Genomic DNA, 26,878 nt, shown 5'->3' on the forward strand with positions numbered 1-26,878 from the left:
AGCAAGCTGTAATTGCTCTGGGCTCTTTACCTGCCCATAGCCCTTTAGTGACACTTAAATGATATCTTGGGTTTCTAATTTATGTGTAAACTTAACAAACCCTTTTGGCATCACAACCATTATGAAAGCAAAGGCATTAGGACTGCCCTTTGCATTTTACCACAGTCTGTTTTGGTTTATATTGCCATTTTGGTACTTCTTTTCCATTTCCATAGTATCCTGGGTTCTGATTTCACCATTTTTGGGTGAGTGGAAAAAGTATGCTTTGATCTACAAGTCTCTTACATTTGTCTTTGGTTATTTTAAAATCACTTTTATTTTAGGTTGTGAAACAATTTCGTAGTGGTGGTTATAACACACTGGTTTCTACTTGTGTTGGTGAAGAAGGTTTGGATATAGGAGAAGTTGATCTTATAATATGTTTTGATGCCCAGAAGAGCCCAATTCGTCTTGTACAACGAATGGGTAGAACTGGCCGCAAACGTCAAGGCAGAATAGTTGTTATCCTTGCCGAAGGACGAGAAGAACGTGTAAGTAGACTTGTAGAAATGTGATTTGATCATTGAAATTTGAGAAATATAGTTTAAGGTAAATATTGGTCTGTTAACATTTGAAGACCCAAAAATGTGTAGGAAATTATGGTTGATTTTTTTCCCCCTACTTTTTAGAAGATTGAATATTCTCTTGTAGTTAGGAGAATTTTTAACTAGATTCTGTTTTGTAATTTTTATCCATATAAAGGAACACATTTTTCTACTTTAGTATTAATTTAGGGATACTTAGATACAAAAATCAATATGTATTATTATTTTTTAAATCTTTGAGAGATCTTTAGCTCCTTTTTTTTTTTTTTTTTTTTTTTTTTTTGAAGATTTTATTTATTTAAGAGAGAGCCAGAGAGAACATGAGTTGGGGAACAGGGAGAGGGAGAAGCAGGCTCCCCGCTGAGCAGGAAACCCTAGGAGTGAGGTGGAGGCCGGGAGGAAGCTCAATTCCAAGACCCCAGGATCAGGACCTGAGCTGAAGGCAGACGCATAACCTACTGAGCCACCCAGGTGCCCCTCAATATCGACTTTGTTTTAGTATTTTCCTATCCTTCTAAGGGCTGTTTTTTGTTTTTAGTTTAGTTTTTTCTTCTGTTTTTAAATATAGTGAACTGAGAATGGATTTTACATTCTGCCTAAACTAATCAACCAACCAACAGCAGTATGTGCTAGATATATTATGTGGCCTGCAAAATCTAAAGTATTTACTTTCTGGCCCTTTATGGAGAAGTTTGTTGATGCCTATACAAAATGATAAAAAACTTAAATTATATTCACACTTGGCTGCAATCTTGAGTGACAGACCTTCCTGGAATATGATGTTATACCTAATATTATTTTGTTTGTTACACTAAAATTATTAACTTTTGTAACTCAGTGGAACTGTTTCCTTGGGCAAATATGTAGGTTCATATTAAAGATTCTTAAATTAATTATAGCAGTTATAAAAAATTGATTTAAATTGTTTTATAGGCCCTTTAAAAATCATCCTGAAAAATGAACTTTTCCCCTGATACTTTTCATGTGATTATAGCATATTATGTAACATTTATTTTATCTGTAAAATGATTCCAATACAGTAAATGCCTGGCAGCTTATAAAAATTTATGTCTTATCAATGAGTGGAATTATGTTCTAACTGTATTACCTTACGCAAACCACTTAACCTCTGTATTCAGATGTTAGTTTTCTTATCTGTAAAATAATCATAATGGCCCACATTTAATAAGGACCTACTCTCCTTGGCAGTGTTCTAAGTGTGTCAGATGCATTATTTCATTTAATCCTGTATGGGGAATAATGGTTTTCTTGTATGTAGTTAAGAAAACTGAAGTGTAGGGCACCTGGGTGGCTCAGTCGGTTAAGCCTCTGCCTTTGGCTCAGGTCATGATCCTGGGGTGCTGGGATCGAGCCCCGCATCAGGCTCTCTGCTCAGCAGGGAGCCTACTTCCCCCTCTCTGCCTGCCTCTCTGCCTACTTGTGATCTCTCTCTGTCAAATGAATAAATAAAATCTTAAAAACCCAAAAACTAAAGTATAGAGAGATGAAGTAACAAGTTGGAATATGGGAATAGTATTTTAAAAAAAGCAATTTACACTTATATATATGAATATTCACCTTATTCAAAATTAGAAATATCCTAAATAAAAGGTAGATTTCCTTTGTGCAGTATAATTATGAAGGTAGGCTTTTATAATAACTAGATTTTGAACTGATTTCAAGAGTTAATTGAACAGGTCTCAAATTCAAGATAACAGATATTCTCAGTGTTTATGTGGATCAGAGTTTAATTTACTGTTTATAATAAATCCAAACAAGTATGATAACTTCTTTATGGCTAAGTGACTATTATAGAAATAATGTAATTTGACATTTTTCTTTGCAGACTTATAATCAAAGTCAGTCCAACAAAAGAAGTATTTATAAAGCTATTTCAGGTAGCAGGCAGGTTCTTCATTTTTACCAAGGAAGTCCACGAATGGTTCCTGATGGAATCAATCCAGAATTACACAAAATGTTCATTACATGTGGTGTCTATGAACCAGATAAGCCTCGGAACTTGCAGCGGAAGTCCTCAAACTTTTCCTATAAGAACGGTAAATAAAAAAGCTTTGCATTTGAGCCATGCATTTTTTTTTTTTCCTGTTGTTAGTTAGCAGGCCATATGTTAATATATTTCTTTTTTGAGAAACTCAGTGTACATTCTAGGATGTTATGAGTGTTGGAAAAATAAGAGCTTATTCCTCTGGCAAAGGGAAGGAGACAATGACAGAACAGAGTGAGAAACTCAGGGTTGTGAAAATTAAAATGCCTGCCAACCCAGAGAATCCTCTTTATAAAATGTAGAAAAGAAAGAGAACTTTTATTATTGAATAATTGAATTGAATTGAATCATTTATTGAATCAGATTATAGTGTGCATCATTGAAATCCACTAAGATAATATGAAGACAGAAATTCTACCCTATACCTCCCTTCAGGCAGTTATGATTCTTTTTTTTTTTTTTTTTTATTTATTTGACAGAGAGAGATCACAAGTAGACGGAGAGGCAGGCAGAGAGAGAGAGAGAGGGAAGCAGGCTTCTTGCCGAGCAGAGAGCCCGATGTGGGACTCGATCCCAGGACCCTGAGATCATGACCTGAGCCGAAGGCAGCGGCTTAACCCACTGAGCCACCCAGGCGCCCCCAGGCAGTTATGATTCTTTACATACATATTCTCAAGATTAATAGTAACTTGTCCTCCTATGGGAGGATAACACCTTTTGCTGTATATTATTTCATAGTTCATCCCCAGATCACCTGGTAATTGAGGTGGCCATTTGTGTTAGCTTCGTTGCCTTTATTCAAAGAAATAATGAGACGACTTTTATCTCTGCATGCATATAGTGAAGAGAACGGTGCTTAGTTAAACTTCCCTGGTGACTGAAAGGGACACTATCTTCCTTGATGTTTACATTGCAGAGAGAGCTCCTACATCCTTAAGAAAAACATCTGTGGTTGAAATGCTAACTAGAGCCTTGCTCAGATTTTAGAGATTTGCATATAATATCAAAGAGTTAAAAGATTTACAAACATTAGGTGTCTCTGGAATTGCTTTAAGAAAAGGAGATGAAATGGTTTCTTTCCCTTTCTCCAAAAGAGAAAACTTTTTTTTTTTTTCTTAACTTACATGAGATAGTGGCCAAGTTACACCAAGTTCCTGCTAATTCTGAGTCAGTGAGAAATTCTTTGGTGCCAGGAGTGTGGCTAGTAATGAGAATGTTGCTACTTTAAGAACTGCAGAGATTTTGGTGATATCAAGAAAATAATCTTGAAATTTTAATACTATGAAGATGAGAAACTAAAATTTTCTTCTTTTAAATTTTACTTAATTTTTAATCAGGGCTTTTAAAGAATCATAACATCATATAGTTTTATTTTAAGATTTGGAAGGAACATTGGGGGTCATCTGGTCAAATTAGCCATCAAGATAGGCATAGTTTCTGCAGCAGTTTTCTTTAGAACAATGTCATCTTGTTAACTATAGGCACTATGTTAGGCACAGATCTCTAGAATGTATTCATCTCATGTAACTGGAATTTTAGATGCTTCAAGCAGTAACTCTATCTTTCTCTCCACCCAGGCTCTGGCAACACCATTCTATTCTCTGCTTGTATGAGTTTGATTATTATTATTATTATTTTTAAAATATTTATTTATTTGACAGAGATCACAAGTAGGCAGAGAGGCAGACAGAGAGACGGGGGGAAGCAGGCTCCCTGCTGAGCAGAGAGCCCAATGCGGGGCTGGATCCCAGGACCCTGGGAATCATGACCTGAGCCAAAGGCAGAGGCTTTAACCCACTGAGCCACCCAGGCGCCCTGAGTTTGATTGTTTTAGATATCTCTTATAAGTGGAATCATGTAGTATGTGTGCTTCTGTGACTGGCTTATTTCACCTAGCTAATTTTCTTTAGGTAAATGGTAGGATTTTTTTTTAAGGTAGAATAATATTCCATTGTATGTACAGGCACATTTTCTTTTTTAAAAAGATTTATTTATTTGAGAGAGAGAGCGCGCTCAAGCGCACGCACAGGCACAGGGGAGGGGCAGAAGGAGAGGGAGAAGGAGACTCCTCACTGAAGAGGGAGCTGGATGTGGGGCTCAATCCCAGGACCCTGAGATCATGACTCAAGCTGAAGTCAGACTCTTAATTGACTGAGCCACTCAGGCGCCCTACCACATTTTTAAAATCCTCTCATCTGTCAGACATTTGGATTGCTTACATCTCTTACATATAGTGAATACTGCTGTAGTATACATGGAGTGCACATAATCTCTTTGAGATCCTAGTTGTACTTCTTTTGGATATATACCCAGAAGTGCACTTGCTAGATCCTATGGTACTTCTATTTTTAATTTTTGGAGGAACCTCTATGCTGTTTTCTTTCTTTCTTTTTTTTTTTTTATTAAGATTTTATTTATTTATTTGACAGAGATCACAAGTAGGCAGAGAGGCAGGCAGGGTTGGGGGGGAAGCAGGCTCCCTGCTGAGCAGACAGCCCAATGCAGGGCTCGATCCCAGGATCCTGGGATCATGACCTGGGTTGAAGGCAGAGGCTTTAACCCACTGAGCCACCCAGGTGCCGCATCCATGCTGTTTTCTATAACGGCTGCACCACTTTATTATCACACCAACAGTGTATAGGGATTTTAATTTTTCCATATCCTCACCAGCACTCGTTATGGTTTGACTTTTTGATAGTAGGCATCCTAACAGGTGGGAGGTGATGTTTCATTGTGGTTTTGGTCTGCACTCAGCTTTCTTGTTAAATGCGTATTCAGCATCAACTTGAATATCTGTTAATGGAAATTGTATTTCATTTTAAGGGTTTATTCCCTAAGTAGAAACCCTATATAGAAGAATATTTTTCTTATATTGAAAAATCTTTGTACCTTTTTCTCATTGGTTTAATTTTATCTTCTAGATACAAGGAACAGTTTTGATCCTTTGTTTACCTATGTAGCAGTTCTTTACATATTTGAATATAATACCTCTCAAGTTAAGCTGCTGGTTCTACTGGTTTTCATACCATGAAATTTCAAGATCCTTTCCATTCTAGTCATTTGCTTTGGATTCACTTAAATTTGTTAATGTTTTTTCCCTTAACTTGGAGCTCTAAACCGATGCTTTTTGGATATGCTTATTAAATCTCATACAAATCTACTTAATGGAAATATGCCTGTCATTTTATAACACTTTGCCAAATCTTTGGTTAAGGTGAAAAGATTGTATGTACAGTTGACTCTTGAACAAAACTGATCTGAACTGTGTGGAACCAATCCTATGCAGTTTTTTTCAGATTTATAAATGTAGTTCAGTACTGTAAGCATACTTTCTCTTATGACTTTCTTAATATTTTTTCTACCTTTATTATAAAAACATAGTAAATGCATAAAATATACAAAACACATGTGTTAATTGACTCTTTATGTTATCAGTACAGCTTCCAAACAATAGTAGGCTATTAGTACTTAAGTTTTTGGGGAGTGAAACGATAACTGCTGATTTTCAGCTGCGGGGTTGTTACCCCTAACTCCTGCATTGTTTAAAGGTCATCTGTATTTTGGATTCTTTTAAATTTATTTAACTATTTATTTAAATTGATTAAGCTTGATTATTCTTAGTGATCATTGTATTTTTATAAATGTTAAAATTAACCATATGTTTAATAATTGTTTCTCCCATCCAAGTACTATCCAGGCCTAGAGATGGATGACAAATTTCTTTAGTAAAATTCAAAAACCTGTTTTTTTTAATTGAGATAATATTGGCTCAAATTTATTTTTTTGTGCTTTTTTTCCCCCATTCTACCTGATTTTTCAAAGCTTTAGGGATTCATCTTGCTAAAATTGCATGTATAAATGTAATCTTCTGTAAATTAGCCTAATTCATCTGGGCTTAGAGACCTGAATTTACTTAAAGTGACTAAAAGAGAGGAATGCCTTCCTATTTTAGAAGTCTCTTTTAAAGATTGTTAGATCTGAAAGTAGCCTGAAAGATCACTTGTTCAAACCCCTTACTTTACAAAAGCAGATTCTTATACAGTATTGGAAATAGCTAAGACAAAAGTTTCCTGATACCTAATTCAGTAGTCTTTCTGGTTTCTTTTTCTGCCCTCATTTCTGTTGGACCAAAGTTACTACTTTATACCATTTTTCCTTTTTCAGTTTGTTAATTATTTTCCTCTATAGAGATTATGAAAGTCAGAAAGAGTTAATTTAGTATATTTTTTAAAAAAGTATATTATTGGGGCGCCTGGGTGGCTCAGTGGGTTAAAGCCTCTGCCTTCGGCTCAGGTCGTGATCCCAGGGTCCTGGGATCAAGCCCCGCATTGGGCTTTCTGCTCCGCGGGGAGCCTGCTTTCTCCTCTCTCTCTCTGCCTGCCTTTCTGCCTACTTGTGATCTCTGCCTGTCAAATAAATAAATAAAATCTTAAAAAAAACAAAAGTATATTATTGTCATTTTTTAAAGCAGTAGGTCTTTTCTGTCTACCTCTACCACCACCCCCCATTTAAGACTTAAGTTAAAAATCCGTTTTATAAAAGTCTTGACAATCTTCCCCATCCACAACCAAGCTTCAAATAATCTTTCACATAAAAATGATAGAATAAAAAAAAAATGATAGAATCATGCCAGTTTTCATTTGTAAGTTTTTTGACTCTTTTTATGCCAGGTCTTAGATACAACATGGAGAGAGTCCTAAAGAAACCAGGATTGAGAGCCTACCTATCTGGCTCTGTTACATTAATGAAGTCATTATGGAAGGTTAGCTCCTGAACAGGAGACTGTGCTAGTACTTTTAAAGAGGTGAGAAAAGTGATAACCAGGATGATTATGTGAAAAATAGTGGTTTTAAGGAATAGAATCAGTGGTTTAGTAAAGATGAATAGATACAAACAACTGGAGAGTTTGAGTTGATGTTGTATATTTTGTGTTTCCTTAGCAGATTTTTTTAAACTTCTTTTCAATTACTTTTTCGACTTACAGGAATGAAGCAGAGTAACTCAAAAAATGATTGGTTCTTATCAGCAGAAGAATTTAAATTATGGAACAGACGTTATAGGTTAAGAGAAAGTGATGAAATTAAGGAAATAACATTGCCTCAAGTTCGGTTTTCGTCTTTAGAAAATGAGGAAAACATACCAGTAAGTTGAACATGTTTTCAGATACTCTTTATAGTGATTATGCAGTAGCTTTGTGAGTAGAGAGAGTGTTCATGATCAGAATGTCAAGTGGCTTAAAAAATGAAGAATGTTAAACAGTTTAAAAAAAATATTAGAGTCTAAGTTTGTAGAACTATAAATTTTCTTATATTCTTTATTGCGTATATGTATTTTTACATGAGTGTAATACATTTACATAATATCTGCCTTTTTCCCATTTTTACTATATGAGCATTTCCATATAGGCATACTTTACATGATTGTTATGTTTTTCTGCAATATCCCATGGTTTGCTTGACTATTTTTTTGTTATGTTTTCAAATTCTTTTCAGTGTTACTAACGTAAAATTGTGCCATCATAAACATCTTTGTACAAACTTTTTTTAAAAATTGTGTAGAACTTTAAATTGAATTTTTATTTCTCTTACTATGAACAAATTATTGGTGAACTTAAAGTCAAGAGAATTGATCAAAGGTTACATATATGCCTAGAAAGCTGGAAAAACCACCTCAGGAAAGAGTCCTTTTAGCATATTTATAAGATTTGAAATATGGCCTTTCAGAATTTATATTCATTTACTATCAGGGAAAGTGAGGAATGGCAGCATGAAAAAATTAAGATCATTATCACTGCGAGGTTGTGAATGTGTCTTTATTAGATTATAGAATATAAATCTAGCACAATAGTACTTTTGAAGCCACACATTTTCTTAAATATTTGCTCTTAACATGGAACTGTATAAACAGGAATATAACTAAGTACTAACTCAACGAATAGTTAATTTCAAAATATATTTAAAAGGGCATTTTTGTACTTTATGAAATTATTTTTTTTAGTCTCCTGAGATTTTACTGAAAATACCCAAATGAATTCAGACTTTTTATGTTAGGCTTATTATCTGTATGTTGTTTATTTAATCAGTTTATGAAATCTGAATAGGTATATTTATCATTTTTATTATTTTTAAAATCATTAATCAAGATCCAGGAACCAAACATTGGAATTTATCAACTCTCTCTTTCTGAATGGAGAGTGTGGCAGGATCGTCCTTTTCCTACGTATCAAGTTGACCACTCAGATCGATGCCACCATTTTATAAGCATTATGCAAATGATAGAAGGAATGAGACATGAAGAGGTAGGGTTTTATTATAACTTTCTCTTGCTGGTATGATGGTGAAAAGAATACTTGATATTTTTGATTTTTTTATGATTTATTTATTTATTTGAGAGAGAAAAAGAGCATGTGGGTGAGTTGAGGGGAAGAGCAAAATGAGGGGGGAGAGAGAGAATCTTAAGGAGACTTCCCATGGAACACAAATCCCGGTTTGGGGCTTGATCCCACAACCATTAGATCACAACCTGAGCAGAAATCGAGAGCTGGTTGCTTAACTGACTGAGCCATCCAGGTGCCCCTATGCTTCTTAATTTGAAATCATTATTTAAGAAACAAGTATTTAATATAAATAATTATAGTTGGAATTTTTTTTGTGTGTGTGAAGTTTCTTGTGATCTCAATAGGGAACCAGTTTTTTGCCTTAGGTGAAGAAGTACACTTAATTAAAAGATATCATCTGTCATTATGGATAAACCAGAGTAAAATTTTAATATACCTAATGACTTAATATAAACTTTTAGTAAAGCTGATTTAGCACTCTTGTTAAATTGGATTTATTGAGATATTCTCCATCACATAGGGGATTTGGTATGTCTCTTGTATGCTGGTGGTAGTTTAGAGAATTATTGATTCCTTGAGAAGCTACTTGATTATTCTTCCTTGAGAGAATGAGAATAATGAACCTACTATGAGTATGAAATCCAAAATGCCTGGGTTAGAATCCCAAGTCTACCTCTTACTAATCATGCATCTGTAAGTTACTTAACCTCTTTGGGCCTCAGTTTCTCTGTAAAATGGGAATAATGATAATACTTTCTTCATAGGGTTGTTGCGAGGATTAATTGACTTAGTTTGTGTAGACCATGCAGAACAGTAACAGGCATACTCAATAGACTGTAGCTGCTATTTTTATTATTAGCTATTATTCATGAATACATATAAATGGAGTAACAAGTTGTGGATCCCAGCAAAACTTATGCTATCAAATTAACATATATTTATTTAGTGCCTTCTATATGTCCTCTTCTATTCCAGGCCCTCTGGCACATCAGTGAAGAAGCCAGATGAAATACTCTGTCTGTGGGGAGCATATACACTAGTAGGGAGACAACTTTCTCAAATTAATACTTACTGCATTTATTATTCAAAAAGTAGAGAATTAACTGCTTAAGTCCCTAAATAGTAGAGGAATCCTGACTAAAGTAGCCAATTAAGGGGAAGAGGGGAGGGTAGGACAGGAGTTGAGGGGACTGTAGTTTTAGAATTAGTGATAAGTACACGTTAGAAATTTACTGTAAGAGTTCCTGTGGTGCCTGGGTGGTGCACTTGGTTAAGTGCCTAACTCTTGGTTTCAACTTAGGTCATGATCTTAGAATTGTGAGATCCACTCTATGCCAGGCTTCGCGGTCAGCACATTTTGCTTGAGACTCTCCCTCTGCCTCTGCCCCCACCTCTAGTCTTTCTCTCGCTCTCAAATAAATAAATAAATCTTAAAAAAAAAAAAAAAAGAACTTTAAGAGTTCTTGGTTGGGAAATTTGTTAATAGTATATTCCAGCCTAATGGATTTACAGGTACATTTATTTCAGATGTCTAAAAGTTGTTCTTAGTTTACCTTTATCAAGACAGCAAATTTAACACTTGTATTTATAATTTTCATTTATATATATTAATTACTTGATATCTATTTTTATGAAATTAGAATAATTGTTCAATTAAATATTAGAAGTGAAGAGCTTAGTGCTTATAATACTTATTTTTGTAGATTTATTTATTTGAGAGAGTGTGAGTGTGAGTGACAGGAAGGGGGAGAGGAGAAACAGACTCCCTGCTGAGCTCAGAGCCCAATGCAAGGCTCCGTCTCAGGACCCTGAGATCATGACCTTGGTCGAAACCAGGAGTTGGTTGCTCCACTGACTAAGCCACCCAGGCACCCATATGATCTTATTTTATGTATTTATTGAGTTTGTTCTTTCTGCAAATAATTATCATGAGTCTTTCATGTATTAAGTTCTTAGGATACAAAAACATTAACTAATTAAAGATAATTTATAATAATTACACAGTAATGCCATTTATAATCTTGATTTATTAGAATAATTTTTAAGTTAGGGGTACCTGGGTGGCTCAGATGGTTAAGTATCCCACTTTTGGTTTTGGCTCAGGTCATGATCTCAGGGTTGTGAGATAGGGCCCCCTCACAGGCTCACTGCTCAGCACCGAGTCTGCTTGGGATTCTCTCTCTCCCTGTGCTCCTCCCCCTCTCACACATGTTCGTGCTTGCTCTCTCTCTGTCTAAAATAAATAAATAAAATATTTAGAAAAAGAATAAATTTTGTTATAAAAGAAAATCATTTGATTTTGGGTAATCATTTGAGTAATATTGTTTAGAAAATAACATAAAGTAAAGCTCATCTCTTATTTCCTGTGACTTTTTTATTTTCCTTCTTTCTAGGGAGAATGCAGCTATGAATTGGAAATTAAACCTTACTTACAAATGGAAGATATTAGCTCAATATTTAGTGCTCCCAGGAATGATTATAATCCTCCTGCCAATGGCCCCGTTACTAGTAATAAGAAATCTTCATTTTCAAGGAATATAAATCATAGAAGTTCATACTCAGTGACAGAATCTGATGAAGAATGTGCTGAAATTTTTAAGCAAATTCATATCAAATCTGCTAAAATTGCTTCTCTAAAGAAAAAGGCCTCTAAAGAATTTGAAAAAGATCAACCTATTAAAGAAAATAATGATGTTATGGATTCTTTAGATACTGATGGAAGTACTACTGTTGAAAATATTTTTCAGGTAGACCTAAATGATAAAAGGGCATCAGATAAAGATGAAGTTGCGGTTGCCATATGTGCTGTCAATGAAGATGTTAGTCAGTCACATGAATTAATGGAATATCAATTTACAAATAAATCTAGTTCATTCGCTGCAAATTTTTTAGATTCTGGTTATAACAGTTTCACTGATGAGAAATATGTTTCATCTAGCATATTTCTTCCATTTGAGAAAGAGCTTTGTATAGCTAAAACAGATGACCAATTGCATAGTTGCCATTCATTAACAAAAGAGGTACTAGAAAATGTTGAGAGATTTTTATCTCATTCTCCTCCACCTCTCAGTGGACTCTCAAATTTGGAATATGAAATTGCTAAGGGTTGTAAACTTGATCATTTGCCTTTCCTACCTTACACTGAATATTTACAAAATGATAAATCTACTTGTTTGATGTCATATTTACCTACAAATTCTCAACAGGATTTAGAATTGAATTCACTGAAATTTATTAATCATTCTTCTGAAAAAAGTTGCTTTTATACTGCAGCTAATGATAAGAATTCTGATGAGCCAAGTTTCTATGACTATGTTGATAAAGTACATAAAGATAATAAAAACGAAAATTTAGTATCCAGGAATCATATTCAAATAAACATAGGCCCTCCGAAGTATTCAGTTGAAGAAAAAAATTGTGATATAGATAACAATGGCCTCCCAGTATTGCTCACTGATCAGGATGAGAGTTTACCCCTATTCAAAGATGTTAATACAGAGTTTAATGATGTGCGTCTTTTTCCCTCAAACAATAAATATAAATCTTCATGTATGTCAGACAAAACTGCTTTAAGTGAAGTGACACTGGTCTCTCACTTCTTAATTTCTGATGAACTATTGTTAGATGATAATTCTGAATGCCAAGATCAAATTATCTGTGAAAATAATAGTTGGAAATCTCATGAAGATTGGAACAGTGTCCATGAGGAAAAACTGAAGTATGATGAATATGTTTTTGACTGCTCTAAGGATTTATTTTCTGTTACTTTTGATTTAGGATTTTGTAGTGCAGATTCTGATGATGAAGTATTAGGACATGCATCAGATACAAATAAGAATAAATTTTTAGATGAGCTTTCTGGAAGGTGTTTAGATATTAAGGAGACCAATCATGCAAATTATGTTTCAAATCAAGCAATAATACCACAAGATCCTGTTGCTAGTTCTATGGGTAGAACTATTACTATCCCATCAAGTGAAGATAAGTGGATTCCAAGTTTTGCACATTTTTCACGGAGTGCAGCAAAAAATAAAGAATTTCTGTCTCCTGGTTATTGTCAATTTTCTTTGCCAGTAGGAGAAAAAGTTATGAGTACGCCACTTTCTGAATCAAACACCTTGAACTCATTTTCTAAGAGGAAGGAAATGCCTTGGACACCAGATTCTCATAAGGGAAAAGTAGATCTACAGAGTTTCAAAGAAACATTTAATTCAACTTTTGTTGATTCAGGACTTTCTGTAGAAAAGGCTAAAAGCAGGGAAAAAATCAGCCTTTGTCAATCCTGTCATCCTGCTGAAGGTAAGATTTGATCTTAATAAAACATATAAATCTTTCTGGAATAATTACTCTAGATAAGCTTCTGTAATTTTTCAAAATGTAATTTCTCAGTATTTGATATATTGAATTAGATAATTTATGTATTTCTTAAGTTGGTGCTCACTGATAAAAGATTTATCTACCTATATTTATGGCATGCATGCCATGGGAAAAGAATTATGCTAGATAATGAAATACAGATTTGGCCTTGGCCCTTGACTGTAAAACCCAGACAATTGTATGACATTTGTATGACATACATTTGAAAAGATACCAGTAAGATATGAAAATAACTACCAAGTAAAAAGGTAGTGGATGTTAAGGAGGTTCAGAAGATGACAGAATTTTGAACTGGATTAGATTAGAAATGTAGATTTTTTTTAACGTAGATTTTAATTTTGGCTCCTCAGGAATATTTACAATTTGAATATGTTGAAAATAGAGAATTTGGATGTTATAAAATGCAAACAAAGAGGGAAAGGGGAGGTATAAGACTTAGAAGAAATAGTATAGAGTAGAAGATTTACGTAGAAAAACAGTTGGGGAAAAAAAAAAAACTGTTGAGAAACAAGACTATATGAAGGATTGAGGCAAGACCACAGAAGTTCCAAAGGAATCTCTTCAAATATTGTTTTGTAGCCTACGTTTTCATGCTTTAACTCCTTTAGAATGAAAATAAGACACAAAGAACAGAGAGAGAGAGATGAATTCTGGGTCCTTTGACTAATAAAATTAGATTTTGCACTCGCAGCCTCATTTTGGTTATTAATTTGTCAAATTGAATCTGAGTCAAAAATGTGGTTATTAGCAAAATTTCCTCACTCCTCAATTTCCTCACTGGCACTGTTTTATTTTTCTCTCTCATGCTGATTTTTTGGCCAAGCTTCTGAAAAACTCTTTTTAAATAATGTACCCATTGATAAAATAGTTGTGATTAGATAAATCTATTGACCAGATTCATTTTTTTTTTTTTTTAAGATTTTATTTATTTATTTGACAGAGAGAGATCACAAGTAGATGGAGAGGCAGGGAGAGAGAGAGAGAGGGAAGCAGGCTTCCCGCTGAGCAGAGAGCCCGATGTGGGACTCGATCCCAGGACCCCGAGATCATGACCTGAGCCGAAGGCAGTGGCTTAACCCACTGAGCCACCCAGGCGCCCAACCAGATTCATTTTTTTAATAAATTATAGGTGAACAATTAACAAGCAATGAAAGTGAAGATGATGAAATTTTCCGAAGAAAAAGTAAAAGAACAAAAGGAAATGTTTTAGAATCCCCTGAGGTGAGTCATTTAGGATCTCCTGAGGTGAGTGATGTAATAATCACAATAATGTGATCATGTAAAGGCTTTTTTCTCCCTTACCTTAAGTCTTTCTTTTTTAACCTTTTATCTAATTATCTACTTTATCTAGGATCAGAAAAACAATGAAGTTGATTCCCCACTACATGCTGTAAAAAAGCGCAGGGTTCCTCCAAACAGAGTAAGTAGGTAATAGATAATGTAGAGTAATTAAAGTTCTTTTGGAGTAATTACTACAAGAAAAATACATGTATAGGTGAATGTAGATATGGTTGATCTAATAAGTATATGGTTAACACAAAAATATATAGTAAATCTTATTTGATTGGAATTTCTATTTCAAATTTATACTTCTTTAAAAGCAATTTTATTCAGTATGCTTCAGCAGTTCCCTAAATATCTATCTACTATCTATGTCTACTGGGTAAGATGCTGGGGGACACTACTATAAATAAATATTATATCCTGGTACTGTCTTGAGTCACCTAAAATCTAATAGGAAAGAGATAAGTAAACATAATTTCAATATAATTTTTAATTAGTGATAAAAAATGATAAGCCCTTATCCTAGTCCTTGGGAGTTCTGGAAAGTTTCTTGAAGATAATAAATAGCTTAGCTAATTCTTAAAGCATATTTGGCAGTGAGGCAAGGAAAAGCATTGCCAACAGAGCAAGCAGCTTAAGGAATGACACAAAATGGGGAAACAGCATCTTTACTATTAGATGGTAAAGACAAAGAGTGCAGGAAGTAAAGTTGGGAAAAAATGAGGGTGTTTTTGAAGACCTTATTCTTTCATTTGCTTCCTGAAAAAGGAAAGGAAGGAGTTCAGGATGAGTCTCTGTTTCTTGGATAGGGCTGTTTGGACATGTGTTAGAAATTCGGAGATGATAAAAAGGGGATAAATTCAGTGTTGAATATGTTTGAGTTTGAGGATTTTGTAGAATAGTTAATGAAATGACAGTATCTGGCAGGCATTGGTGACTATTTGAATCTGAAGTTTGAGTAGGCTAATGATGTTCATTTGTTGTCAGCTGTAAGCTGATAAGTGTAGAAAACGTTGAGATTAGGAAATCCTGTAGTTGTTTTTTTTTTTTTTAATTCTCTACTGTACTCTAAGATAAACTGCAAAATTAATAAAACATGTAATCAACTCATATTCCCTTTGTATACTCCTATAGTACTTCACTAGAAAAATTGCTTTAACTTGCTACCTTAACTAGAATGTCTGATTGACTCATGGTAAATGAATTAAAATACCGATAATGCTGATGATCAGTCTGTTTTAAAGTGAAATTATTCCTGGTAATTGAAATTATTTTGGTGAACTTCTTTTATTCTTTTGTTTGATTTTATATTATTTGTAAGAGATAAAGTGATAGGCTTCATTGTTAAAATTTATTATGGTTTTATTGGTTTCTTGGTTTGAAAGGACTCCTATATGTTTTGACTGTTTTGATAGCTATATTTATAGGCTTAATTAATTTCTGTAAAGACCTTTAGGATCTTCTAGAGGAGATAGTTAAACTAAAACTATAAGTTTTCATCAAATAAATTTGATGTAATACTAAATTGGATGAATACTGTACTAGTATTACTATATTTCCTAATTTAGTGTTTTAGTGCTTAGTATCACCTAACTTTTAAATTTTAAGATTTTATTTATTAATTTGAGAGAATGAGAGGGCAAGAGAGAGTGTGCACATGTGTGGGGGTGGGGGATTGGGCAGAGGGAGAGGAAGAAGCAAGCCTGACCTGGGGCTTGATCCCAGGATCCTGAGATCATGACCTGAGCCGAAGGCAGATGCTTAACTGACTGAGCCACCCAGGCACCAGTGACTTTTACATTCTTAAGGATTATGTATTTTTAACATGGCTCTGAGTTGTGAGAATATTTTATTTTTCTAACAAAAAAAGGTCAAATGTTAGGTCAGCTATTTAAAAAGAAAAAATTGGGGCACCTGGGTGGCTCAGTGGGTTAAAGCCTCTGCCTTCTGCTCAGGTCATGATTCCAGGGTCTTGGGATCGAGCCCTGCATCAGGCTCTCTGCTCAGTGGGGAGCCTGTTTTCCCTTCCTCTCTCTCTGCTTGCCTCTCTGCCTACTTGTGATCTCTGTCTGTCAAATAAACAAATAAAATCTTTAAAAAAAGGATAAAAAGAAAAAAAAATTGAAAATAAAACTAATAACCCATGAGAACTACAGAAAATGAAATTTGATTGTATTTTCTTATGCAAGAATTTTATTGAATTATTATAGTTAGAATTATCATCTAGTGATGAAAGTGAGAATTTTCACAAACAGCATCCACAATTAGAAGACTTCAGGGGTCATAACAGGACTGCAAAAAGGGGCATCAAAGTCCGAAAGAAACAGAGTTACCTTAAGGTAAACTTTTTTCACTTTCATATATATATATTTGTTTCTATATTTATACTTGATATTATGTTATATATTTATATATATAATTTATATATAGAAGATTTTATGTAGGAATAGATTTCTCACTATAATTTCTTCATAGAAAAAAAGTAGAAAATTAAAACTATTTTGACCCTGTTTTACTGGAATTAAAATCTCAAGCTGTGATAGTTTTGTTTCTTTCTTGTTTTGAAACTATCTTTTAGTATTCTGTTATTTTAAATGACTAAATGAAGAAACTTCAGTGTATTGAAAATGTAAGACTCAAATTAAAAAAATACAGACACAGAAATCTTGAGTTTTAGAATATTTGCTTTCACAGTTATTACTTCATTTTTTAAAATCTCTATGCAATACTCAAATCCTTAGATATAATTCTCTACCACCTTTTTTTTTTCTGAATATCTTTTTTGTGGTGCAGTAGTTTTCCTGGCAAAATTAATTAACCAGAAGACCTGGGAGACTTTATGCTTATTAAGAAACGTTCAGCAAACTGACGTGCTGACTTGTGCTATATTTTGCTTATAATAGAATTACCAGAAATTTTAAATAGGTGTCCTACTTTGTCATTTCTTCTTGCAGTTTTCTTTTTCTTTTTTGTCTTAAAAGCATTGCCAAAAAATCCATTTTATAGAACTATTTCCAATTATTTAAGAAAATAAATTATTTCCTTGAGGGTATCTCCATGTTTTCTAATTTGTCACAGCTTGCAGCTAAGAAGTTTTTAGATTACGAAGCAGAGCTCTCCGAACAAGAGGCAGAGTATGTTTCATCAGATGAAAATGATGAGTCAGAAAATGAACAAGACTCCTCATTACATGACTTCTTAAATGATGAAACTCAACTTTCACAGGCTATAAATGGTAAATGATATAATGATACTTTTTCTATTAATTTTCAGTGATTTTAATGTGGTTATATTTAAATATTTTAGTCCGTTTTTAAAGAACTTTAAAAGGAAGTAAATTTGGTATGTGTGAAATATTTGGTCACTTTCATTCAAATTCTATACTATTTGCTATTTTTTTAGACTTGGTTATTTATAGTCTTCTGCTAATTTGATCATTTCTCACCAGAATGATCTGGCTGGCGCAGTGTCAGATGTTCATTTAACAAGTATGTAGTGACTACTGTGTGCTGGTAAGGTTCTGAGAAAGCTGTATCAGTAAACAAAGGGGACAAAAACCTCTGCATTATGAAGCTAACATGTGAATGGAAAGAGACAAAGAATACACATAATAACTAAATTATTTAGTATGTGATAAGATGAGCAATTTACAGAAAAATAAAAAAATGAGATGAGCATTTGGAGTGACAGGGGTTGGGAGTATTATTAATAGACAAGCAGTAATTTTAAATAAGGTAATTAGGGGCAGGTCTTATTGAGAAGGTGACATTTGATCAAAGACTAGAAGGAGATGAGGACTTGAGCAATGCTGATTGTTAACAGCAGGTGACACACAAACCTAAATTTATTAAATTTGCCAAGTAAGAGAGATCTACTTTTGGAAAATGATGTCTCTAAACAATTCCTGAGCAGATCTTATATATAATACATTAATTGCAGATGATTCATATTGGCTATAATTGAAAAAGGAAAGATTCTGGTGGGGTTCTCAGGGTTCTAATCTTTCACAGATCTTGCCATTTATTCTGCTCTTGTACTCTCTCTCATGATGTAAGACAACGAATTTTCCCAAGCGGTACTTTAAAGAAAAAAGGTCTTAGAGACTAAGTTCTCAGTACTATGTCCTTGATACTGATATGATTTCTGAATAAGGGTTCCTAGTATTATGCTCTTGATGTTCATTAACAGAGTGGCTTTTTTAAGACTTTATTTATTTATTTGACAGAGAGAGAGATCACAAGTCGGTAGATAGGCAGGCAGAGAGAGAGGGGAAAGCAGGCTCCCTGCTGAGCAGAGAGCCCAATGCGGGGCTTGATCCCAGGACCCTGAGCCAAAGACAGAGGCTTAACCCACTGAACCACCCAGGCACCCCCAGAGTGGCTTTTGGAGGTTTACAGTATAATCTGGTGGGGAATGTTGATGCAAAGACAACAACCAGTAGACAGGTACTGTGAAGGAGTGTGCCCAGCATATTCCAGGAACAGCACTGTGACTGGAATGATGGAGAAGCGGAGTGGTAGGAAGTGATATCAGAGAATTAATGAGTAGGCATCTCCTGGTCCGACTTGCTGCAGTAGTATCGCTCTAGCTTTGGTGTCAAGAATGACCTATAGGGGGGCAAAGGTGGAAGAGACCATTTAGAAGGTTATTGCAGTTATCTAGGGAATGCTAGTGGTGTTAACCTAGGTGGTAGCAGTGTGAGGGTGTGAAAGATTGGATTTGGGATATGTGCAGCTGACAGGATTTTCTGATGGATTAGAGAAAAAAAGAGGAGTCAGTGGGTTTGAGCAATAGGAAGGACATAGTCGTTGTTGTCTGATATTGGGCAGGCTGCAGGTAGAGCCCTTAGGATGGAGGGTACGGAGATCAGCAACTCCATTTTATTTTTACAATTTTTAAAAAAGTTTTTATTTTTTATTTTTATTTTTTTACTAATATTTACACCCAGTGTGGGGCTCAAATTCATGACCCTAAGATCAAGAGTTGTGTGCTCTTCTGATGAGCCAGCCAGGCACCCCTGAAACTCCATTTCAGACATAGTGCATTTGAGATAATGGAGGATTTTAGAGTTTTTTTGTTTTTTTCATTTATATGACATTTGGGAAAAGGTAAAACTATAGGGACAGCAAATAGTTTATTGTTTCTTATAACTATACATTTGTCAAGACAGAACTGTACCATAAAGGAAGATGAATTTTACTGTATGTACATTAGACCAAAAAAAATAAATCTATGAAGCAAACAAACAGAATTCTCTGAAAGCTCCTGATTCTGGGTTCTTCTAACTAAGAAACTAGAAGTAAGAGTCTCACTAAGTTTATAGGAATTAAGCATGAGTAAGAAGTGAATAGGTAATCAGGAGGGTATCTAGTAGTTGATAGCTATGCTATGGAATGGAGATAAAGGAAATGTAATTCAAAGAAAAAAATTATACATCTGGTTCTGAGCCCTATTAAATTAGCAATTTTATCTCTGAAAAGAACCTGTTAATTAATCACTTCAAAAAATGTAAGGGAAAATGGGAGACAAAAGTAAAATTGCTTTCTGATTATAACCTTAAAAAGAAGGCAGACGTTAATAAAAACAATGTGTTTCCCAGTTTTTGCTTGACTGAAAATTATGAAACATACTTACTATTAGTTATGCCTTTTGATGTTTTTAAGCATATGCTTTCTTTCTTGCCTGAATTTCTTGTGTTTCATTCAGTATTTTCTATATATCAAATATGATCCTGAAGTTCTTCATATACATTTATTTTTCATGAAAAGACATCTTAAAACTCATTTTCAGAGGAGAAAGATAGCTAAGGCAGAGAGCTTAAATAAATTGTCATAATCATCCAACCACATAGCCTGATTTCAAAGGCAAAACTAACTTTTTTAATAATTGTTTTTAGACTTGTTTCAGTACTTATTAAATATTTTTTGTGTAAGATAATTCCACAGGGCTTGAATTACGTAAATTTAGAATAGGTCAAAACTAAATATTTCACTAGTTTTCATTTAATTAATTTTGCTATTTGAGGGACGTCTGGGTGGCTCTGTTGGTTAAACATCTGCCTTCAGCTCAAGTCATGATCCAAGGGTCCTGGGATTGAGTTCCACATTGGGCTCCCTGCTCAGTGGGGAGCCTGCTTCTCCCTCTGTTGACTGTTCCCCATGCTTGTGCTCTTTCTCTCTGTCTCTCTGACAAATAAATAAATCAAAATCTTTGAAAAATAAATAAATAATTTTGTTGCTTAAAATTCTTATCTTTACACAGATTCTGAAATGAGAGCTATTTACATGAAATCTTTGCACAGTCCACTGATGGGCAATCAGTATAAAATGGTCCGTAAGAAACATAACAACATAAATATTTTCTCACAGGTATGAACTATAGAAATATAGCAGACAGTTTCCTGATGATAATGTTGAAATATATTCCTGTTAATTAAGCCTCCATTGTTTCTAAAACTGGACTGTTAGAGCTATTTGAGATAATTTCTGCCCTGATTCAGGAAGGAAGGTGGACTAAATGTATTCTCAGAATGCCTTTTTTTCCTAATTTGGTCAAATTATTCTATCTTCAATTTGAGCCAATTAGAATTCACTATTGTTTTCCAATTAGAAGAATGTTTAAAAGAAGTGAATAGAAGTTCATCATAACTGTTAACAATTTTTAAGTCTTACATGTTCTCTTGAATTTCTCTTGAAAATTATTTTTTTACAAAGGTGTTATATTCTAAAAATTATAGATTATTTTTCATTCATGGACAAATTTTCACACTAGTCTTCTTTGTTTACAAATTGCCAATATTCAGCCTGGTAATCCGGTCATTCATATTTCCATTGTGTTTGTTATGTAGCACTTATCCACATTGTTTATAAATTACTGTTTATTTTTCTGGCTACCTACAATGGAGTGTAAATTTCTAGAGGGTAAATTATTCTTTTTTTTAATCTCAGTCTTCCCATTTTCTTCCATAAAGAATATAATCAGGATATATTTGTTGAGTGCAATTGACTGAATCGATAAAGTGAAATACTCATAAAGATCTCATGTACTTAAAAGAATATGTTAAATACATACTGATTTTATGATTTTATGAAAGAAATTTATAATGTGTATTTGGTATTTTTACTATAGATTCCTGAGCAAGACGAAACCTACTTAGAAGATAGTTTTTGTGTTGATGAAGATGAGTCTTACAAAAGCCAATCAAGTGAAGAAGAAGTGTGTGTTGATTTCAACATAATAACTGAAGATTGCTTTGCAAGTGGGAGTAAAAAATATAAAACCCGACGTGCAGTAAAGCTAAAACAAATGGAGATGAGACAGAATTGTGCACGTTCAAAAAAGAAATTATCCAGAATTATTTTACCAGATGATTCAAGTGAGGAGGAGAACACTGTAAATGATAACAGAGAATCCAGTATTGTGGTTAACCCAACCACTGTTAATAAGAGCAAACAGCAGGACCATTGTTTGAATATAGTGCATTTTGGGTCTTCATTGCAGTCCAAGCAAAGTTGTGCCCCAGTTAATCAGTCACCACAGCAAAGACAACAGACACCACTTCCTTTAAAGGATGCAGTTTCTGATGTTTTGGACTTCAAACCTCGGAGCTGTAATAAAATTGAACCTACCTCACCGTCATTCTCTTCTGTTGATTCACAGAAAGACTGTAGAAAATTTCCAATTCATTTGAAGGTATGGATCAAATTAGAGAAAAAAACCTTCATATGTTTACCAAAAGAGATTTTTTGCTGTTTTGCTTTTTTTTTTAAAGTCTATTCTTTTTTTTTTTTTTTTTTTTTTTTTTTTTTTGAAGTAATCTTTATACCTAACATGGGGCTTGAATTCACAAACCCAACATCTAGAGTCCCATGCTCTTACGACTATGCTAGCCAGGTTCCCCTGTTGTTTTGCTTTCTTTTGTGTTTTGTGTTAAATAAGTCAAAATTTAGCAAGTGGTGAATTCTTTTTTTTTTTTTTTAAGATTTTATTTATTTTTGAGAGAGAGAGCGTAAGTAGGCAGAGCAGCAGGCGGAGGGAGAGGGAGAAGCAGACTCCCTGCTAAGTAGGGAGCCTGATGAGGAACTTAATCCCAGGACCCTGGGATCATGAACTGAGCCAAAGGCAGATGCTTAACCCACTGAGCCACCCAGGTGCCTCAGTGGTGAAATTCTTCAAACAAGAATATAGCACACTAGGGGCGCCTGGGTGGCTCAGTGGGTTAAGCCGCTGCCTTCGGCTCAGGTCATGATCTCAGGGTCCTGGGATCGAGTCCCACATCGGGCTCTCTGCTCAGCAAGAAGCCTGCTTCCCTCTCTCTCTCTCTCTGCCTTCCTCTCCGTCTACTTGTGATCTCTCTCTGTCAAATAAATAAATTAAAAAAAAAAAATCTTAAAAAAAAAAAAGAATATAGCACACTAAATTTATTGATAATTCATATAGGGATGTTTACAGTTAATTTTTTTAAGTATGATAATAGTTTTCTTAATAAAACTTTGTAAAGAAGCTTGCTAATCTTACAAAAAGGATGTAGGAAATGGGTTTCTTGCAAAATAAAATTAGCAGAAATTACATGCTCAGAACTAGTTCCCTACAGATTAACTTTCTTTTCCCTGCTTCAGATATGTAACTTTACTGGAGAGAGAAGTTTAGGTACCACTACCTGATTTCCTTCCTTTAAAATTTTCTCTTTTTAGAATGGCCAGATAGTCCAATTTTCAACTTCTCCCTTCTTTTATTATTGCTGAAATAATCCCTAAAGCCACTTTTAGTTTTTAAGTTTATAGTATTTTTGTTAAAATAGGGGTTAAAGGTTTTGGTAATAGGAATCCCTTAACTGTACATGACTGAGTCCTTTCCTTGATTGTTATCTTGGAGAGAGACTTAGACCTAAACTTCTATTTCTCTAAATACTTTATTCCAGGTGTTTTAGGCCATTCGGCCTTAGCAACATTCTCTAGTATCAACACTGTAGCTCTTAATTTGATGTTTCCAGCTCTTTGTTTTTAGAGGTTTATTTATTTATTTTAGAGAGAGAGAAGAGGTGCAGAGGAAGAGGGAAAGGGACAATCTTGGGCTCCGTGCCCAGTGGAGTCCAACACAGGGCTCAATCCTACAACCCCAAGATCATGAACTGACCTGAAATCAAGAGTAAGAGGCTTAACCAACAGAGCCACCCAGGCATCTGGATGTTTCCAGTTTTAAACTGTCCCCAGGCTTTTTTGCACAAAGTTATTTCTTCAAGGCATAATTAGAATAAAGGTGACTAGATTAAGTCTTATAATAGAACTCGAGGCTAATTAATTTCTCTGAGCCTCAGTATCTTTAGCTATAGTATAAAGATAATAATCCCAAGGGTCAAGGTACATAATAAGGCCCTGGGTTTAAGATGGTTCAACTTAATTTTTTGACATTATGATGGTGTGAAAACAGTATGCATTATGTAGAATCCATACTTAAGATTTAAGTAATGCATACTTAAGATGCATTAAATGCATTTGCTACTTAATAATCTTTTCAACTTATGATGGGTTTATTGAGAGGTAATCCTATCAACATACTTGAGAAAGATCTGTATATGCATAATCCTTTGGAAATCAGAAGCACTAACTACATTTCTACATTGGCATGCTCTAAGAAATGGATACATCTAGTAATACTTTGAGGACTGAAAAAGGATGAATAGATTTTTATAGAAAGGTGTTTTAAATTTTCTTCTGTTACTTATACTCCATTTCAACGTAGTATGATTCTTCTCACTTGAAGTAGGAGGGATGATCATGAACATGAGGTACATTTTTGTTGATGGTGAATTTTGCCTTTGGAAGAGGTAACTTTTTTATACAGTCTCAATTTTTTTCTTTACAGTTTCTGAACTTCAGTGTTATGTTTAGAAAACAGTTTTCTACTTCAAAATAACTAAGTATTCTATATATTCTCTTTTGGTTCTTTAATGCAGTTTTTTTTTTTACATTTTTTGTTTTTTGAAATTGAATACTGAATTATTTTGAAGATTATTACTATTATTATTTTTAAAGATTTTGTTTATTTATTTGACAGAGAGAGATGACAAGTAGGCAGAGAGGCAGGCAGAGATAGAGGGAAGCAGGCTTCCTGCTGAGCAGAGAGCCCGATACGGGACTCGATCCCAGGACCCTGAGATCATGACCTGAGCCGAAGGCAGCGGCTTAACCCACTGAGCCACCCAGGTGTCCCTTGAAGATTATTTTTGAGTGATTAGGACTTCCATCTTTAGTTTAGGATGTAGAAAACTGGAAAGAACATTGTTCCCATCCTAGTCACAGCAGCAACAAAAAGCCAGATAATCCACAGAATCATGGTTTTACTTGAAACTATTGTGGAGCTGAGGTTGTAGATGAGCCTCATTTCTAAGGAAAGACAAGTTCTTCCAATAAGAGACTAGTTGATTGGGGACAGTTACTGGGTACTGTATATTTTGGTAAGACTAAGCTAAAACTTTAATAAATTGCAAAAGGCAATGAACTAGCATGAGAATTTAGAACCACTGGGAATTACACACAGAGAGGAATTCATAACCCTCATGGGCTAGTCTCCATAGACTCAATCAGGTGTTCACAGGAAAGACTGAGAATCAGAGAAAGCCTCCTTTGCTAATGCCAGGCCTTTGGGAAGGTGACTAGCAGTTACTGTGGAAAAGGCAGCAAACCCTATCTGGTTCCTTTCTCCCCTATTTCTCCTATAGAACGAAAAGCTGCTGGGGATGAGCAGCAGACCTTATAGCTATACCTCAGAGCCTAGGTGAAAGACCCTTTGGAGATGGAAGAAGGCAAAAAGAAAAAACATTCTATGAGACAGGAGCATGAAAACATCTTGGGCCTAGAGAATTAGAGATCTTCAACCACTGGGAGGAGGAAGGGCAGGATCACTGAGCAGATCCTATTTCTGAGACTGAGGGACAAAAGTCCAGCTCAGGCTGAAGCAGGAAAGTAGAATTTCCCTCCCTTCCCCACCACCACTTGCCCTGTTGCCGCCATGCCACCTCATGTGCCTAACATTCTCTCCAAGCAGGCTAGCAAGCACTAAGTTACAAAAGCAATCAACTGCTGACAGGGACAAGGGTTTATAGAGAGAACATCACTGAGGTGCAGGCTCACAGAGAAGATCTAAAGCTGAGAGAACATTTCAAAAAATCATCGGCAAAGCCCTGTCCCCACCCTAAATACAAAGTAAGACTATGGGAGTTTAAAGTCTCTAGGCTAATCATAGCAGTAAGAAAACCGGGATGCCTGGGTGGTTCAGTCAGTTAAGCATCTGCTTCAGCTCAAGTCATGATCACAGGATCCTGGGACTGAGTCCCACATCAGGCCCCTTCCACAGCAGGGAGTCTGCTCCCTTTGCCTGCCACTCCCTGCTTGTGTGTGCGTGCTTTTCTTTCTGACAGATAAATAAGATTTTTAAAGACAAAACAAGACCTTAAACTCAACTTCTGACTAGATTGGTTAAACACCACACACTAAAGGCCTAGCCCCCCCCCCCCCCAAAGCATAGCTGTTTCTAGAATTACAACTACCTTACACAAGATGTTTGGCTTTCGCCCAAAGGTTACAAGATATATAGAAGAAGAAAACATTCCCAAGAACTTTCAGGTATGACTCAGATGTTGGAAATACCAGACAAGTATTTTAAGATAATCTTGATTAATATATTAAAGGTTCTAGTGGAAAAGTAAAATAAACATGCATGAAGAGAAAGAGACCATCATTCCAGAAATGGAAAATATAAAAAACAAGAAAGTGGAAATGCTAGAAATGGAAAGCATAGTAAGAGTGATGAAGAATATCTTTAATGAGCACATCAGTAGATGCAACACAATCATGGAACGAGAACAAACTTAAAGCTTGGTCAATAGAAATTACCCAATATGAAACACAAAGGGTCAAAAAAACAAACCAGCATGGAGCATCTAAGAGCTGTGGGACTGTGTCCAACAGTCTAAGGTACACATAATTGGAATTAAGGAGAAGAGAGAATAGGTCAGAAGATCTATTTGAACAGGCAATGGCTGAGAATTTTCCCAAAATTAATTGGCAAACGAATATCCGAGTCTATTTTCACTTCCTTTTGGTATATACCTAGGAGTAGAATTACTGGGTCATACAGTAATTCTGTGTTTAACTTTTTTTTTTTAAGATTTTATTTATTTTTGACAGACAGAGATCACAAGTAGGCAGAGAGGCAGGCTCCATGCTGGGCAGAGAGCCCAATGCGGGGCTCGGTCCCAGGACCCTGAGATCATGACCTGAGCTGAAGGCA

The 26,878-nt window shown here is 34.9% G+C and overlaps 1 protein-coding gene across 3 annotated transcripts in view; it reads left to right on the plus strand.

Annotated features, from left to right (window-relative positions):
* The window catches only part of FANCM (FA complementation group M), a 59,474-nt gene that overhangs the window by 27,378 nt on the left and 5,218 nt on the right, over positions 1-26,878 (plus strand). For 2 of the 3 annotated variants that reach the window (XM_047736304.1, XM_047736306.1), the window contains 11 exons: positions 324-530; positions 2,431-2,641; positions 7,574-7,731; positions 8,720-8,887; positions 11,320-13,225; positions 14,433-14,524; positions 14,655-14,723; positions 16,798-16,926; positions 17,666-17,822; positions 20,849-20,955; positions 21,716-22,279. In XM_047736304.1, coding sequence (XP_047592260.1) covers positions 324-530; positions 2,431-2,641; positions 7,574-7,731; positions 8,720-8,887; positions 11,320-13,225; positions 14,433-14,524; positions 14,655-14,723; positions 16,798-16,926; positions 17,666-17,822; positions 20,849-20,955; positions 21,716-22,279 — 3,768 coding nt within the window. The remainder of the gene's footprint in view (positions 1-323; positions 531-2,430; positions 2,642-7,573; positions 7,732-8,719; positions 8,888-11,319; positions 13,226-14,432; positions 14,525-14,654; positions 14,724-16,797; positions 16,927-17,665; positions 17,823-20,848; positions 20,956-21,715; positions 22,280-26,878) is intronic. The other variant, XM_047736305.1, reaches the window with a different exon arrangement.

The sequence above is a fragment of the Lutra lutra genome, chromosome 7 (assembly GCF_902655055.1).
Source record: "Lutra lutra chromosome 7, mLutLut1.2, whole genome shotgun sequence".
Classification (NCBI taxonomy): Eukaryota; Metazoa; Chordata; class Mammalia; order Carnivora; family Mustelidae; genus Lutra; species Lutra lutra.